Here is a 17,070-nt window from a genome sequence, read left to right on the forward strand (position 1 = left end):
TGATAGGGCTAAACCATAAAATGAAATGAATCAATGGATTCTAAACAGGGACTCAAGTGGGGCTCTGTTGAGTGGATGTACTTTTAGAGAACCCTGGGACTAGAATGTTCTTAAAGCTTTCAATGGTATATCAAGTCTTTGGGAACATATTTTATCTGTTTATATCTTTTCCTTCAGAATCCCATTTATACCCTTGCTAAGCTTGTTTGAGGATTCTATCATATTTTTGTAAGATCCCATCTCTATCCTCTCCTGTCGAGATATTCTAGTTCTAGGTTCCAGTCTTGCAAGCACCTATGTATCTGTTTTAACTTTAAACTCCTGAGTAGACTCCTGGAAGTTAATGGGACTACTCTTGTGCTTAAAGTTAAGTATAAAGGGGGCCCTAATTATGGCTTTAAGCTCTGTGTGGAGCAGGGGTTATTTGAGGAGCACAGACTGAGAAGTTGTAAAGACTACCACACCAACCTGCTTGCTGGTGCATTTCAATAGTAGCAGATGATGCCTGCAAAGCACTCTGGGATCTCTTGGGATGTTATCCTTTGTAATTTTCTGTTAAAATAGCAGTTCACCACTCGTCATTTGCTCCTGTTCCCACATCTCCCCAGCGGTGCTGCTGATCGTCAGTTAACGTTCCACTCAAGCCCAATCAGTATTAACACATGCTGGTGCATTCTCTTGAATTTTACTTGGGTCACTCAGCAATGAACAAGGTGCATTAAACCTGCTTAGCAGACATCACCGTTAGAATTTTAAACTCTGAAAGTTTCCAATGTGACTAGTGATTTAACAAATTGAATAAACCCATTTATTGTTTCATATGTTCAAAGGCCAGAAGGGGCCATTGTGATCATCTACTCTGACGTCTTACACAGCACAGGCCAGTGACCTTCCCCAAGATAATTCCTAGAGCAGATCTTTTTTTAAAAAAAAAAATCAATCATGTACATTGTATTTTATGAATAAAGCCATCACTTAATGTAAAAAACAACCTTGATCTTTATTTTTGAGGCATTTTTGTAACTACACTTTTCTGATTGGTTTCAGAGTAGCAGCCGTGTTAGTCTGTATTCGCAAAAAGAAAAGGAGTACTAGTGGCACCTTAGAGACTAACCAATTTATTTGAGCATAAGCTTTCGTGAGCTACAGCTCACTTCATCGGATGCATTCAGTGGAAAATACAGTAAGGAGATTTATATACACACAGAACACGAAAAAATGGGTGTTATCCTACACATCTCTCCTTACAATCTCTCCTTACTCCTTTACTTTTCTGATTGACACCAGCTATTCACAGTACTGTGAAGTGCATAACATTCACTGTTCTAAAGTTTTTCTATTTACTAACTAGTTCATAAATATTTTCAAGGAAAGTTCTTTATGCCTGGAACTGTCTGGTTAAATTTTATACAGCATAGCTAAATAACCATAATCCATGTTACTGAGAGATCTCCATAAATTCCATTTGGCTGCTACATGTACTGTGTTTTGAAGAAAGAAGATACAGTTCAAAATGAATTGCTAAAACATGCATTCCGTATAGCATGAAAACTCTGCGTCAGAACCTGCTGTTGAAAAATGTTTTAAAATAAACTTTCCTTCCCTGTGGGATTTGCTTTTTCTTTTCTGTTGTTGTTGCAGGGGCAGGGTGGGCAAGGGGAGGAGAAAGGTACATTTATTTATTTATATCTATATTTATATTTAAATCTTTCATCAGCCTGTTAAATTAAATTGGGGTCACTACCCCCATCTCTGGCTGAGCAGGTGGCAGTTAAAGATCCCATCATTCTCTCAAAGGGGCTGGGATAAGACCAGTGTCCCAACAACCAGTGTTCCTTCTCTCATAGTCTAGTGTCCTCAAGCTGTGTGAGAATTAGCAGGTTTCAAGTGTTGGTCCATCGAGACATTTTTATCACGGAAACCGAAATCCTTCTGAACAGGTACAGTGTGGGCAGCAGGAAGGCAAATTTCCCCTGCCCTTCCACACCCATGTGCCTTGACCCTGACCTCTACGGGTGTGACAGGTTAGTTTAGTCACCATCATGGTCCACTCACTCTTCCATCCCAAGGCTGCCAGTAAGCGGGGCTAGTTGTGATGGCATTTTTTATGACTTGGACCTATCTGCTGGTGGAAACTAGACTAAGACTTGCCAAGTGCATTTTACATGGGTCACCAAAGAGCTGGATTTGAATCACAGGAACAGAGGAATTGCCAGATTCAATCAGATCTGAGTGTAGTATCCTGTCTTGGACAGGTTTCAGAGTAGCAGCCGTGTTAGTCTGTATTCGCAAAAAGAAAAGGAGTACTAGTGGCACCTTAGAGACTAACTAATTTATTTGAGCATAAGCTTTCGTGAGCTACAGTATCTCACGACAGCTTATGCTCAAATAAATTGGTTAGTCTCTAAGGTGCCACAAGTACTCCTTTTCAGTCTGTCTTGGACAGTGGCTACTACCAGACGCTTCAGTGGAAAGTGCAAGAAACTCTACCGTAGATGGATGTGGAATAATCTGACCCCCAAATTAGGTTTTATCCTGATCCTTAATAGTTAGAATTTGTTTTCTGTCTTGAAGCATGAGGTTAATATCTCTCCCAGAATTTTTATTTAGCATTAACTATTATAAGTCTAGTTATTCTTGTTATCTTTATGAGTGCTCCATCCCTTTTTGAATCTTACTACATTCTTAGCCTCAACAATGTCTTGTGGTGATGAGTTCCACAGTCTAATATTATCAGTTTTGAATTTGCCACCTTTCAGTTTCATTGAATATCCCCAGGTCTTGTGTTATGAGTCACAAGGAACAGAAACTTGCCAATCTAAAAGTGAACTGCTCTGTATTTCATTGTCTATCAAGTCCCCCATAACTTTGGGAATGCATACTTTTATAGCTTTATTTTGCTTATGATGGTGGCCTAAGTCCATGGAGGTGACTGAGGGATCACAAAGCTTTCATTATGCATAGTATTACTGTCCCAGAGAACATCAATACTTTTGAGTCTCAGTATTTCCATAGGTCACGTATCCCTGGTCACTGATTGGCCAGCTGCGGTGTGGGTTGTAGATGCCAGGATAGACAGGTGGTGTTGGACGAACATAGCTGAACAGGGCATGCTCCTGATTAGGCTCTATCTGTGGGAGATAAATACGCAGCTTGTCCAGAAGGTGACCTGGCCAGAAGTTATTGTCGTGAGACTTGTAGCTCTGATTGGACCACTTCACGTGCAGACGTCTGAAAAATATGAGCTAAAATAATCAGTAACATATTTTTATAATGCCTTTCACTTAAAGAAACCAAAATGCTCAATTAATTATATTCATTGTCCAGGGATTTCTTTAGCCATCACTGAAATGCAGCCAGTTGTGGGGTGGAATGTGGCAGTTGTTTAACAGGAACATGGCAGAACAGCTCAGGATAGAAAGTGGCAGAGAGCCACATACTGAAATAAAACCATAGTCATGGGTGGCGGGTATCATGGGTTGGGGGAGGCTGTGCCTCCCCAAACAGCCTGCTGTGGTCCCGGCCATGCTCTTCTCCCGTTCCCCTCCTGCAGTTCCCGACGCTCTGCCCTGGCCCAGGCTGGCTGGGGCTGGGCAGCCTGCCGCAAAGACTTGGGGCAGCTGGCGCTGGGGCCGCGCTGCCCACCTAGAGCTTGGACTGTGCCACCGGCAGCCAGGCGCTGGCGGCGCTGCGGCCGTGCCACCCAGCGCTTTGGGGCTGGGGCACTGCATCTGTGCTGCCCAGTGGCCCAGTGCTGGGGGTGCTCTGGGCTCCTGTGGGGAAAGGGGAGGGAAAGGGGGCTACCCTCCCCCAATGGCTGGGTCACTGGCCACCCATGACCACAGTAAAAATGCAGGCAGAATTATATTAAATTATATGTATTTATAACCCACCATATGGCCACCCGTATTCTGGTACAAGTGCATCTACATATGAGGTTATAGCAGTATACCTACTCTGTAAAGCTATACCAGTATAACTGGTAAAACTCTCCCATACTGACAAGGCTTCAGAACTCCAGTAGCTTCTGATGAAAGCTGCGTCTGACTGGTTGTTGGGAAAAAGTGTTCTTGAAGCCAACCTAGCTATTGGTTGTCTCTGCTTCACTGTTATATATGGAGTAAACCATTCTCTGCACAGACCTTGTTAACTGTTCATAATCCTCAAATGACATCCAGCTGCCTCTGTGTGCCTTCTGCTTTCCATGCATTCTAGCAGGGAAGATAAAACAGGAATTGTTTCAAACTATGAATACACTTTTTGGTAGAGATCTCAACCAACAGACTGGAAGCTCATTGGGGAAAATTCCCTTGTCTTTCTACATGTCTGTAAATTATCAGGTGTATCCATGGAGCTACGTAAATAATAATGCAGTGGGAAAAGATGCTGAATAAGTAATTGTACATGTGCTCCACATTCTGTTCAGGTTTTCACCATCATCATGGTACATAAGAATACTTAACATCTGTATAGCACTTGGTAAGTTCAAGGCACTGTACAGACATCAATGAAGCAATCCTCCCAACGCCCCTATGAGGTAGGTGGGTAAATAGCACTAGCCCCTTTGTACAGATGACAACACACATTGACACCAGGGCAACCACACTGCCTTCAGTGCAACAGTGTCAGTATAACTGAGAGGAGAATCTGGGTCACTCACTGTCATGATCTTATCAGAGGCTGCCCCCAAATGTATTTCATCCCACTACAGACACATACCATATTGGGTGCTGTATTGTGTCTCGCCAGAAGGGCCAGCAAAATGAGGTTTGGGCAAAGAAGAATGAATCACAAGATGGCAGCAGGAATATTTCGACTCATTGAATCTGATTCTTCTCTTACTTACATTCACGTAAGTAGTTGACTTCAGTGGAGTTACACTGTTGTCAAACCAGTGTCAGTAACAGGAGAATTGGGCATAGTGTGTGTGACTTTCCCTTGTGTCTCATGGACACTGGAACACAGGGCCAGCAGTGGAAACTGCTTGCTGCATACCTAAAGCAAACATGGTCATCTGCTATAGCAGTGGTTTTCAAACTGCGGATCGTGACCCAGTACTGGGTCAGGGAATGTAAGGCACTGGATCGCGGCGGCTCTGGTCAGCACCGCCGACTGGGCCGTTAAAAGTCCCGTCAGCGGTTCTGCCTGGCTAAGGCAGACTAGTCCCTATCTGTTCTGATGCTGCGCTGTGCCTTGGAAGCGGCCAGCAGCAGGTCCGGCTCCTAGATGGGGGGGGCCACTGGGCTCCGCGCGTTGCCCCTGCCCCGAGCACTGGCTCTGCATTCCCATTGTCTGGTTCCCAGCCAATGGGAGTGTGTGGGGGGGAGGCGGGGGATGCTGCCTGCGGGTGAGAGCCATGCGGAGCCACTTTTGCGCTTCTGCCTAGGAGCCGGACCTGCTGCTGGCCGCTTCCAGGGCACAGTATGGTCTGTGGTGCCAGGGCAGGCAGGCACCCCTGCTGCGCCGCTGACCGGGAGCCGCCCGAGGTAAACCTGCGCCCCAATCCCCTGCCGCAGCCCTGAGCTCCCTCCAAACCTGGAGCCCCTTTCTGCACCCCAAACTGCTCATCCCTGGCCCCACCCCAGAGCCTGCACCCAGAGCCCTGACCCCTCCCACACCCTAACGCCCTGCCCCAGCCCAGACCCCCCACACACACCCTGAGCCCCCCATTCCTGGCCCCACCCCGCAGCGCTCAGCCCTGTACCCCAACCCTCTGCCCCAGCCCTGAGCCCCTCCCAAACCCCTCATCCCCAGCTCTGTTGGGTCGTGGGCATCAACAATTTTCTTCAACTGGGTCACCAAAAAAAAAGTTTGAAAACCACTGTGCTATAGTGTAGACATGCCCTGGAAGAGACACTTGAGCTAGTGGAGGAAAATTCTCATTCCCCACCAAAACCAACAACTTTTGCCTGCTTGCCTAACCCTCCAAAAAGCCTGAAGCCTGCCTACTGATGTTGTACAAGCATCCCTTTTAAATATTATTAAACTAAGACTGGGGCACCATTGTGTTAGCATTTGACATACACCAAGTCTCTGCTCCAAAGATCTTACGCTCTAAATAGACAAAGGACAAGAAGAGAAACAAAGAAACAGAAAAAGTGAAGTGATTTGCTCAAGGTCACACAGCAGATCAGTGGCAGAAATTGGAAAAGACCCCTGGTATCCTGACTTCCAGTCCAGTGTTTTAGCCACTAGGCCATGCTGCTGCTTGGAGATAAGTCGCTATAGTTTATAGCCCACTACATGGTCCACTACAGTAGAAACTCTTTGAACAAACCCATTTTTGGCATCCCCTTTTAATGCATTTCTTAATTCTTGTTTGCTTAAAAGCAGTCGTCTTTGGTGGTGACTCCCATCCATTGTTGTGTAGGGACCCCCCGGCTGTCTGATCTTCCGCACGTATGCTCCTTCTTTTATTATTTTGTCTCCTGGGTACAGCAGGGCTGTCAGGAAAGAACACAATTAAAAACAAAGCCGTAATAACTGTATGGCACATGACCTGCTAAACGTTTTGAATGGATTATGAGCTCAGTGAAGTGAGGGACTAACTGAAATGTGTTGAGTCTGGCGTAGTGCAGGCAGACCCCGTGCAAGCTTAACCTACAGAGCTCTCCCAATGCTCTTCAATCCTGACCTGCGGCACTCCCGCTATTCCAGTCCTGCTCCATCCCACATGTGCCAGACCATCTCTTGTCTTCACCTGCGGTATCTCTTGCTATGCTGAGCTGGAATCTCCTAACACTGCTCTCCCCCAGGAGCCTCAATCCTGATCTGTTTCAGAGTAACAGCCGTGTTAGTCTGTATTCACAAAAAGAAAAGGAGAACTTGTGGCACCTTAGAGTTAGTCTCTAAGGTGCCACAAGTACTCCTTTTCTTTTTGCGAATCCTGATCTGGAGCACCCCTTGCTATTCCAATCCTGCCCTAGCTCTCTCAATGTATTTTAATCCTAACCAGCAGCATCCACTGCTAGACCAGTCCTGTTGCTGTACATGGAACTGCAAATACCCCTCATTCTTCACCTATCTACTTAAGCGTCTGTTTCCCACCCTAAAATAAGAGCCATGCATTTGGGCTGGCGAGCAAAGCTTAGCCTGAATTGTTCTGAGGTAGCACATTTACACCAAGCCCGAGGTTTTGCCTTACCTTTTTCCAGGACCTTTTCGGTAAGTGGAATGTTATATTCCTTGCATAATTTGAGACACTGCAGATAGACCATGTAGCAGGTCCTTCGATGCTGATCCGTTATTTCCCCCATTTCACTATCCATTGTAGATGGCAAGCAATGTTCATCAATGGCCTTGTTTCCAGATCTCACCAGCCGACAGCATTCCAGCCATTGTATTGGGTTGACCTTCGCCTGCAAGTAAAGGGCAGGTCCCCATTAGTGTAGCTGGATAGAACATTTTCATGGCCAAAGGTCTAAATGAATCCCTGGTGTAATTCCACTCACCTCAGTGAAGTTACGCCAGGGATGAATGTGGCTCATAAGGCACCATTTGTGTGTACAATGGAATTCTGTGCATGCAAAATGGGTAACACTGTTTTCATGAGCACAGGCACCGGTTTGTGGATGAAATCCATCTTGGGTAGAGGGCCAGTACAAGGCCCATGCACCCTCATATCCTGCATAAGCCCCATTTCAAGTGGTGCATTAGTTGTCTGCACCGCAGTGAATTGCACAAGAGTTTGCACTAGAAAACATTGTGGTCCTATTTTTCGGAGATCTTTTGAAAAACTGAGCCTTATAGTTTTGTTCCCCTTGCTCTTGGAATGTCTTTAGCATTAATTTCCATTACAGTGTGTGCCCTGGAGATTCATCAAACCTGGGAGGTGAGATTGTTAGTTTCAGAAGGTGCAAATAGCTGGGCCAATGCACCCTGTTTCTTTTTTTTAAGAACCTCTCCCAGCAGCAGTGCTACGTAGTGGTTACAGCACACAGTGGTGGGAGCCAGAACTCACTGAGTTCTATTCCCAACTCTGCTACTGACTCATTGTGAGTCCTGCTGCGGGATATATAGAAAACAAGACAGGACAAAGTACTTGCAGATATCCCATAGGGACTAATCCTGTTTTGGTGAGCAGATGGAGTAGAAAAGATGACCTGGATCGACTTTCCATTCTGGGGATGTAAATCACTTAAATTTAGCTGTGCCTCTCTTTACCCCTCTGTAAGAAAAGGAATAAAATACCTATACCTCAGAGTGCTGGAGTCAAAATTAATTGTTTATAAAGGGAGAGCATCAGATAGAAGGTGCTACATACAGAAGGGCAAAAGATTACTGATCAATAATATTCACATTAAAAGCCCTTGGTTTGGTTTGGTTTTTCTAAACTGCTATTTCATCCTCAATCTATCAGACTCATGGGAAGGCCTGAAATGCAAAGCATAAGTAAATGAATAATTTCTCTGCAGATATGCAGTACCTTCTCCCATCGTTTCCTCTCTCTGCATCTCTTCCCAACCTCCTCCATTTCCTCATAGCTCAGAGGTCTCTGATTCGGCTTGGTGTGGATAAGAGGAACTTCTAACAGCGTTAATTTTGCTCCAGGTTTACTAGGAGCAAGTGGCTGTGTCTCTTTGGTTTTGCCAGCAGCAGATGCTGGACGACTAACAGTTTTAGAAAGAGCTTTTCGGGTGTGAAGCTGGGGACACGCTGTAGATTAACAAGAAATGAAGACATTATCTTAGCATGTAGCAGAAAATAAACTTCTGAACTGATCAGAACTCATGAAAGAATGAACTTTGCTTTTTGTGCAAATTTGAGTTAGCAACAGGCTTAGACTGGAACTTTGGATACCAACAGCCTTGAGCTTTGGATCCAGATTTGTTGCCAGACCCACATTTTACAACTGAACCCACCTTTAGTTTGAAATGATTCCTTGAAGTGCTTTATTAAAAAGTCTTGAAAGTAAATCTTCCTGGATTTATGTTGACCCTCCTCCCCCGCCACCTTTACAAATGATAACACTTGATTCACAAGAGCTTTACAAAAGAGGATGTGTCATTTATCCACATTTTATACATAGGGAAACTGAGATACAGAGAAGCAGACTGACTTTTACAAGTAAATCTCTGCCGGGGCCAAAATCCAGATCCCCTGATTCCCAATCTCACAGCTGGACTATGTTACCTCCCACCTTTATTTGAGAGAGAATTTGTTTGACATTAGATAACATTGATCGTACAGCACTGTTTCCCAAAGTGCCCACTGCAAGGAGGACTAGCTGGGGGCAGAGGGAGTAGAGAGACCAGAACTAGCTTGAGGGAGGATGAGGGGGGCAGAGGGTGGCAAGAGCTCTCTATTATTCTCCAGACTCTGACTCTCAACTTTCTGTTGAAAAAAAGGGAGTCTCTCGCTGTTATGGTTTCAGAGAAAACCATCAAAATGTGACCCAAACATAATCAACGCAGGGATGTCTGCCTGAAGTAGCAGGGAGCCTGAAACAATAGTTCTGCTGCGTGAGCTGCTTTGTTCGGTTCAGTGGCTGCTCGTTCAGAAGCCAAGAATGATGCTTTAAATGTCGATATTGTTAACCATTTCAAAGCACGTAAGAAAAGAGAGGGAGGATCATATTATGAAGACTTAAAATAAGGGGAGCCCTTTAACGACACATGGCAGAGTTGGAAAGTGGCGTGGTGTCTGATTTCATTTTCCTAAATGAAAGCTCAACTTGCAAATGCTTGGCAAATGCTGCCTTCTGTCACATTCCTTCAGAATCAGACCTTTGTTTCCCAACAACAGTGGTAGAGATAGGTCTGAACTGGGGGAGAACTAAATTGTAACCCTCCAAATAAGTGTTTGTAGGAAACATCTGAGCACAGGACTTGGTGTGAGGCACGCTGAGTTCTGTTCCCAGCTCCAACACTGACTCACCACTGGGCCGTGGGCAAGTCACTTAACCTCTCTGTGCCTCAGTTTACTCAGCTATACAATACAAATAAAGATGCTTACCCCAATGGGATATTTGTCTTTAATCCTATTACTTTAATAATACTGTGGCCTTCTCTAGTGTCTTTCCTCTGAGGCTCTCAAAGCACTTTAGAAATATAAATTAATTGCTCTGAGGAATAAATTAATGTTTGCAGGGTATTTTGAAGCTGTAAAGTGCTATGTATTTCTCAGGACTTCTAGGTATTTCTCCTTTCACGTCTTGACTGGTGAGACTGTAGCATAAGGTAACACGTGTACCGGGACAAGCTTTCACGTAGAGATGAGCCAAGGAGGTTGGGTTTTGGTTTTTCAAAACCAGGGGTGGCTTGAATCTTGGTTCCATTCTATCCAAACCCCCAGAGTTTTAGTGGAAGGGCATTTGTGTAAAAGGTTCTAGTTTTCAGCCATCTGGCTGGAGGGGGCCAAGAATGTCAACCAAATTCTGGAAGGGATATTAAACTTAGGGTTTAAGCAAATCTCTATTAGTGACCAGGATGAGACCTAATGTGGGGGGCAGATTATCCCACATCTGGCTACTGCGGGGATCTTACACTTCATCTGAAGCATCTGGTGCTGCCCCTTGTTGGAGACAGGATGTTGTACTAAATGGACCTGGGGTTGGACCCAGTGTGGCGATTCCCATGCTCCTAAGAATGAAGAATAATTTTCCTACCACGGGTTCCTTTTTCTTACCTGTTTTTGCCTCCCCAGGTTGTTTCGTCTGATCTCTCATTGTGTCCAGCCATATATTTTGACATTCAACCAGATCGTCACTGGTTATAAAATTCCCACGGTTTGAAGAAGTAAGGAAGATGATCACATCTTCCAGGTCATTGTCACTGATAGGGACTTTGGCCTGTAAAAAGAAAAAATTTCAAATGTGATCACAATAAGATTGAAGGCTGCCATAAAGCCCTAGGGACCAGTTCTGCAGTTCCTCCGTGTGCACTACTACTATGGTATTGAAAGATGGTGCAGCCTGGTGGCTGGAGAATCACAGAAATGTAGGGCTGAAGGGATCTCAAGAAGTCATCAAGTCCCGCTCCCTGTGCTGTGGCAGAACCATATAAACCTAGCCCGTCCCTGACTTTCCAGTGATGGGATTCTACAATCTCCCTTGAACCCTATTCCAGACGTTAACTATCCTTAAAGTTAGAATTTTTTTTCTAATATCTAACCTGAATCTCCCTTGCTGCAGATTAAGCACATTACCTATGGGAATTAAGATCCATGGGTTCTAGTCCCAGCTTTGCCACTGAGAGGCTGGGTGGCCTTGGGCAAGTCACTTTGGCCTTCAGTTTCTCCATCTGCCAAATGTATATTGTTACTATACATATTAGAGTAGTATCTAATGGCACCATCTGAGATCAAGGCTCTGTTGTGGTAGGCACTGTACACATACAGTCTACAGACAAAGGGTGGTATAAAGAGGTGAAGTGACTTACGCAAATCACACAGCAGGTCCGCAAGACAGCCAGGAATAGAACTTGGGTGTCTGGAGTCCAGTCCAGTGCCCTCCCCACTGGACTACATTGCCTCTCCATTCACACACCTACCTCACAGTTTGGGTTGTGAGGCTTAATTAATGGTTTGTAAAGCATCTTGAGCTCCCTCAGAGTGAAGGAAGCTATATTATCACTGTTATGGAAATCAACAGCAGATCTGCACACAGGGCAGAATCTGAATCGGCCTCTGAGTTTCTTTTGGACAATGTGTCTGTGGGTTTCGTCCTCAGCTGGGATTCACTCTATCTGGGTTGTGGAGTAAAATCTCTGCAGATTAATTCCCCATAGATCATTTCTAAAATCACTGTAACCACGGTGAGGGGAGGACCTGTCGTTGTAAGATCAGCCCTTATCATTGGCTTCAGGGGAGCTACTCTAGAGTTACACTGACAGAATTGGGTCAGAATTTCAGCCTTATATTCTTAACCTGTTTTCTGCATACCCCCTTGATAACTTTAATGAAGTCTGATCTCATGAACCGCTTCTTGTCCTTATCCGCCTTCCTGAATAAGTCCACCATCTTGAGCTTTTGTTTATGCAGAAGGTTATGCAGTGTGATGAGGGACTGGGGATAGGGAGCGTTGATAAGGGGGATGACTCTTCTTTGAGGAGGCAGGTCGTGCTTTGGCAGCAGGGTCTGGAAGAGATTGAAGAATAATCATGAGATCAGTTTCATCCTAATGAGAAATTCAGTCAGGTTTCCTGGCTCAGGACATAGAAATGTGAAGAGTGTAAACTGATGGTATAAATAGGTACAGCTCCATTGACATTAATGGAGTTATATTGATTTACACCAGTAAAGGACCTGGCCCTGGCATGTTCCAGGATGACCTTATTTTGGATTCAGTCTTTCCTCACCCTGACTAGAGGCCATATAATCCCCTCTGCCTCCATGGGCAGAGGCAACTGGAGTCCAGGAGGCCTCTGTCCTGGAGACCCACAAGAGGGAAGTGCTACCTCTGCAGTACTGTTCCACATTTACCCCTGCCCCCAACACTGCCCAAGTCACTCCATGAGGACTATACGTAGTGTAGGTGGTGCTGATGGGAGAGGTAGGGCCAGCTATAGAAAGCTCTGAACTTCCTGGATGCCCAGAGGGTGTAGTGGGGAGGAATTCAGCAGCACCAACCTGCAGGGTCTTTCACCACAGGGTTTTCACTATAATTACTGCAAAAGCTGTATTGCCAGGGGAGCAGGGAGTTAGTACAGAGGAACTTCAGATGGACTGCCCTGCGCCCTGTCGATCTGCAGCTTTAATGGATGGAGCTTTCAGCTAATTCCAGGAGAGTGCAGCTGCTGCCCCAAAAGGCAGAATTTCAGAGAAACTCCTCCAGTGCAGCCTGGCTGAATTACCTCTTCCTATGCAGAAGTAACTAGTCTCCAGGGGAACAATCTGAATAGGTTGGTAGTATAATTTTCTCACTTTCTGTAATCTTACTGATGAGAATCTGCAAGGATACCTGACTGATACTAGCACCTATAGAAAGAGAACTGACCTGACTGCCCTCCAATCTCCCTCTATTTAGCTACAGTTGTTAAATTCAAATGACCAGTGTAAGAGTGAGGTGTGACTTCCAAGGGCGGCAGTGCAGTAATTCAAAGGACAGAGGAATGAGGCATACACTTACTTCAAGATTTCTGGTCGCAGCTAACTGCCTTTTAGCCTTCCTCACTGCTCTGCAGTCCTGTAAGTTTTCCAGGACTCTATCTTCTTGCTCGGTGGTGCAAAGTTTTTGACCTAGCCATTTTTCAACATCCACAAGGCTATCCAATTGAGACTGGAGCTTTCTCCTTTCCGTTATCCAAGCTTCCAGCTTTGGTAGATCATCTGCCTCTGAAGGTTCTTCTGGCGTGCGGGGACAGCTTTCTACCTCAGCATGCACTTGCCAGGCAGCGGCTTCCTCCTTTTCATCGATGGCAGTGGTCTGAATGGGTTTTGAACCAGCAGAAGCTGGTCTTACCATCAGAGGTGCGATAATAATGCGTCGTCTGGATTTGGGTGGCCCAAATGTACTTGGTTTCACTTTAAAGAAAAACTTTGGATACAAATCTCTGAGTCTGTATTGTTTAAAACAGTGCTGTAAGACCAGTTCCGGCTTGACGCTGGTAGTGTCTTTGAGCAAATCTTCCCCAGTCATGGTGTCCCCTTAACTAAAACCAAATGGAATTGTTTCAAAATTCAGTGTGAATTTTGCTTCGGAATATGTGTGGGATCGTTAAAAAAATGACAATGAGCTGAAATCACATATGACTTCCAAAGCTAAGATGAAATAATACATGATACAATAAAAAGGAACCTAGATGGACACTACTGTGCAGACAATGCTAAGGCCTCCTTATAATAAAATATAAGAAATTAATCATTTGACATTTACATTGCCCCTTTCAGAGCACTGGACAGGGACTCAGGAGACTTGGGTTCAATTCCTGGCTCTGCCACTGACCTGCTGGGTGACACCTGTAAAATGGGGATAATGATACTGAACTACTTGTAATGCACTTTGAGATCTATGGATGAAAAGTGCAATGGGAAAGCTTGGTATTATAACTATTTCATCAGAAGAGAGATTGGGGAAGAGTGTCAATATGAAGTTAGAAATGGGCTGGTCTTGTATTATTCTATAGTTTTGGTCCAGTAAAAGACCGCTTTAAACACAGTAATTCATCACACAACAGGCTCCTGAACCCTGGAATCTCTCTAGTCCTGATTTGTGTTTATTAGTATTCACAAAGTATAGGGCATGACATCACAACCCTGGAAGAGGCTCAGGTTATCATGCTAATTTTCTAGTGCTTCATATTGCTTTAGAACAAGTGTAAGAGGTAGCATCCTCCTTGTTATTTGATATGTATGCATGCGTTTCCTGCAGCCAGCAGCAAAATGAAATTTGCTTCATTTTATAACATATTAAGCCGCTTCGTCAAGAACCAGACCAGCCAGCTGGGTGTTGGTAATGGCAAGCCGACAACCGCAAGCTGCTGATGGAATTGTTTAAAACGCGTGACTGGACAGCAGGCATTCCTATGCTGAGGCTGGAGTGAGTGACAGCTGCTAAGGTCCCTGCTGTAGCCATCAGACCCAGCATCTCAAGCTAAACCATCTCAGCAGAGTCAAGCCAAAGTGGACCGGCTCTTAGCGAGAAAGGGCTGCCAATGGGCGTGGCGCTGGCACCTTCGCCTTCCCATGCCGCCGGAAAACAGGCCGGGCCAGAGCCCTGTCCTACCTGGCTGCTCCCAGAACAGGCTGGCTGTGCCGCTCCGCGGGCGGGCCAAGTCCGCACCCAGCTCCACCGCGCCGCCCCGTGGGCAGGGAGCGAGGGAAGGCGCCGTGCGCAGGGGGCCCCGCAAGGCTGCCCCGGAGCTCAGGTGGCCGCGGCTGCCCCTCTCAGGGACACGGGGCGGGAGGAAGACCCCGGGTTCTCCCACGTGCACGTTAGTTGGTGCAGAGCCTGGGAAGTGTTGCAGTTTGGAGACCATAGCAACGGCCCCGCGGCCTGGCTCCTGATTGGCTGAGGAGGGATCGGCCTGGATGTCGTGTCGGCCACGCGTCGCTCTCCCCAGCCCCTGGGCTGGCCGGGAGCAGCCAGGGCCCGGGGCCGGGCACAGAGGGAGTCCGCTGGCTGGGACCCCTCAGTTAGGACAGCCCCCTCCCGCTTTGGGCATGGTGAAGGGCCCCCTGCCTGTGGCATCCCCAGGGCTGTGAGGCCTCAGGTTCTACGCTCCCCGCCCCGGACGCGGTGCAGCGGGGCCCCTTTACAGCGCTCCGAGTATTGCCCCAGCCTGAGACTATGCATCAAACTCCAGTTCTCGCGGCAGAGCAGTCCTGCCGTCTGCATGGAGATGGGTGTGAGCCTTGTTTATAATGACCGAGGAGCACATAGTCAAAGGCTTTTCCCAGCCGAGGGATTTGGCATTCTATTAATATCTATAACGCATAGCTTCTCCACCAAGTCACAATAGCAGCCAGAGAGGAGGGGGCAGTCCCTGCAGATGCAAACAGTTGTTTTCACTTCATACTGTACTCTTTTGGTGAAGGGGAAAAACGAATCTCCAGTACATGTTAATTTAATGACCAAGTCTGAATGGGTGAATCATTCGTTGCCTGCGTAAGGCCTCTCAACTGATGTTAAGTCTGTTAACTTTCTGGACCGAATACCTACTATAATTTTATTATATGTATTGCTGGGCTCTGTTGGTCAGAGTTTTAAGGTCACTCCACAATCCCTTTGGATAGAAAAGTATCTTTTATGCTATGTTGTTGTTTTAAATAAAGAGTTAATGGTAACCTTTAAAAGAGCCCCCAAATGTTTATATTATATTCTTCTTAAAATATCCCCCACTTAAATAAATCCTGCTTTTCTTGGCATTGTACCTTCATGTACTATGAAGGTACATATACTGTGAAGGTACAAACAGTTAGATATTGCAAAAACTACTAAATAAAACAATTACCAAGTATACAACAGATGCGGAAGTCTAGAGAGGTGGTTAAAGCAGGGGACCAGGAGTCAGGATAAAGAGGGTTCCATTCTGTTATACATTAAGGAGTCATGGTATGGCCTTGGGTAAATCATAAAGGGCTTGATTTTCTGATGTGCTGAGCATCTCACCTCCCACTGAAGTCAGTGGGAGCTGCATGTGTCCAGCACCTTTGAAAGTCAGAACATTAACCTCTCTCCATCTCATTCTTTCCATCTGTAAAATGGGTCAAAAATACACACCCAGTTTGAGATGCATAGATTAAAGCTGCACTCTATGTATAGTTCATTAGATGCTTCACAGGGTGAAGGCATTATGGATTAGATTCAAATGCAGAGCTTCAACCCAGTCCTTGCACCAACCTTTACATGTTATGTACATACTTTTGTGAAGGGTTCATGTTTAGTCCATCCACCTGGAAACAGTCAGGGCACACCCTGACCGTTGTGTAGGAGCAACACATTGCTCCATCCAAGGACGAGGACCAGATATGAACCCTGGGAAGTTAATTAAAGGACAGTAATCGTGGGAAGCTTCCTTGGCCTGGCCTCAAGGCCTGAGAATTAGGATTGTAGTAGATAGAGGCTGGAAAATAAGAATATTAATCAAAGTCATGTATTCCTTTGTTGTGTCTTTTTGCGGTGGAAGTAGGTAATGCGCAGGGGGGAGAAATATAATAAAAGGGAAGGTGGAAAGCTGACAGGCGGCAGCCCTTTTCAGCTAACCAGCTTGCTTGCTTGGATAAACCTGTGTTCTGTCTCATCATTGAACCGCCACAACTGGCGCCCAAACGTGGGGCACTCAGCACTCACCTCGCCCGGCAAGGGTTTCAGACGCGTCACTCATCCGCTTCGCGGATCCCGGTGAGTATTTTTCATTGTGGTAAGTATGGGAAGCTCCCTCTCTGCTTTGCAAGTGCAACACCGCAATGAGCTACAGTATCTGCTGCGTAAGGCTCAGCATGACTGCCCCGCTCGAGAACTCACTCTCCTGCTACAGGAGGTGAGTGCCCAGTGCCCGTGGTACCCTGAAGCCGGAACCCTTAAGCTAGCGGACTGGGAGCGGTTGGGCCAGACATTGCATGAAGAGCCTCGGGCACCCGTGCAGGCTTTACATGCCTGGCACCTCTGCCGCGATGCGATACAGCGTGTTG

The 17,070-nt window shown here is 46.0% G+C and overlaps 1 protein-coding gene across 1 annotated transcript; it reads right to left on the reverse strand.

The window, feature by feature from the left end:
* Positions 1–1,130: 1,130 nt before the first annotated feature.
* Positions 1,131–14,904, reverse strand: EFCAB12 (EF-hand calcium binding domain 12). The gene is made up of 9 exons (XM_074959683.1): positions 14,663–14,904; positions 13,067–13,589; positions 11,881–12,075; positions 10,627–10,789; positions 8,426–8,655; positions 7,145–7,358; positions 6,278–6,443; positions 4,143–4,211; positions 1,131–3,231 (listed from the first exon to the last, which is right to left on the reverse strand). The coding sequence occupies exons 2-9, from the start codon at positions 13,574–13,576 to the stop codon at positions 2,985–2,987; spliced, it is 1,794 nt and encodes a 597-aa protein (XP_074815784.1). The 5' UTR covers positions 13,577–13,589; positions 14,663–14,904; the 3' UTR covers positions 1,131–2,984.
* Between the last annotated feature and the right edge of the window lie 2,166 nt (positions 14,905–17,070).

Source organism: Natator depressus, chromosome 7, assembly GCF_965152275.1.
Source record: "Natator depressus isolate rNatDep1 chromosome 7, rNatDep2.hap1, whole genome shotgun sequence".
Taxonomy (NCBI): Eukaryota; Metazoa; Chordata; order Testudines; family Cheloniidae; genus Natator; species Natator depressus.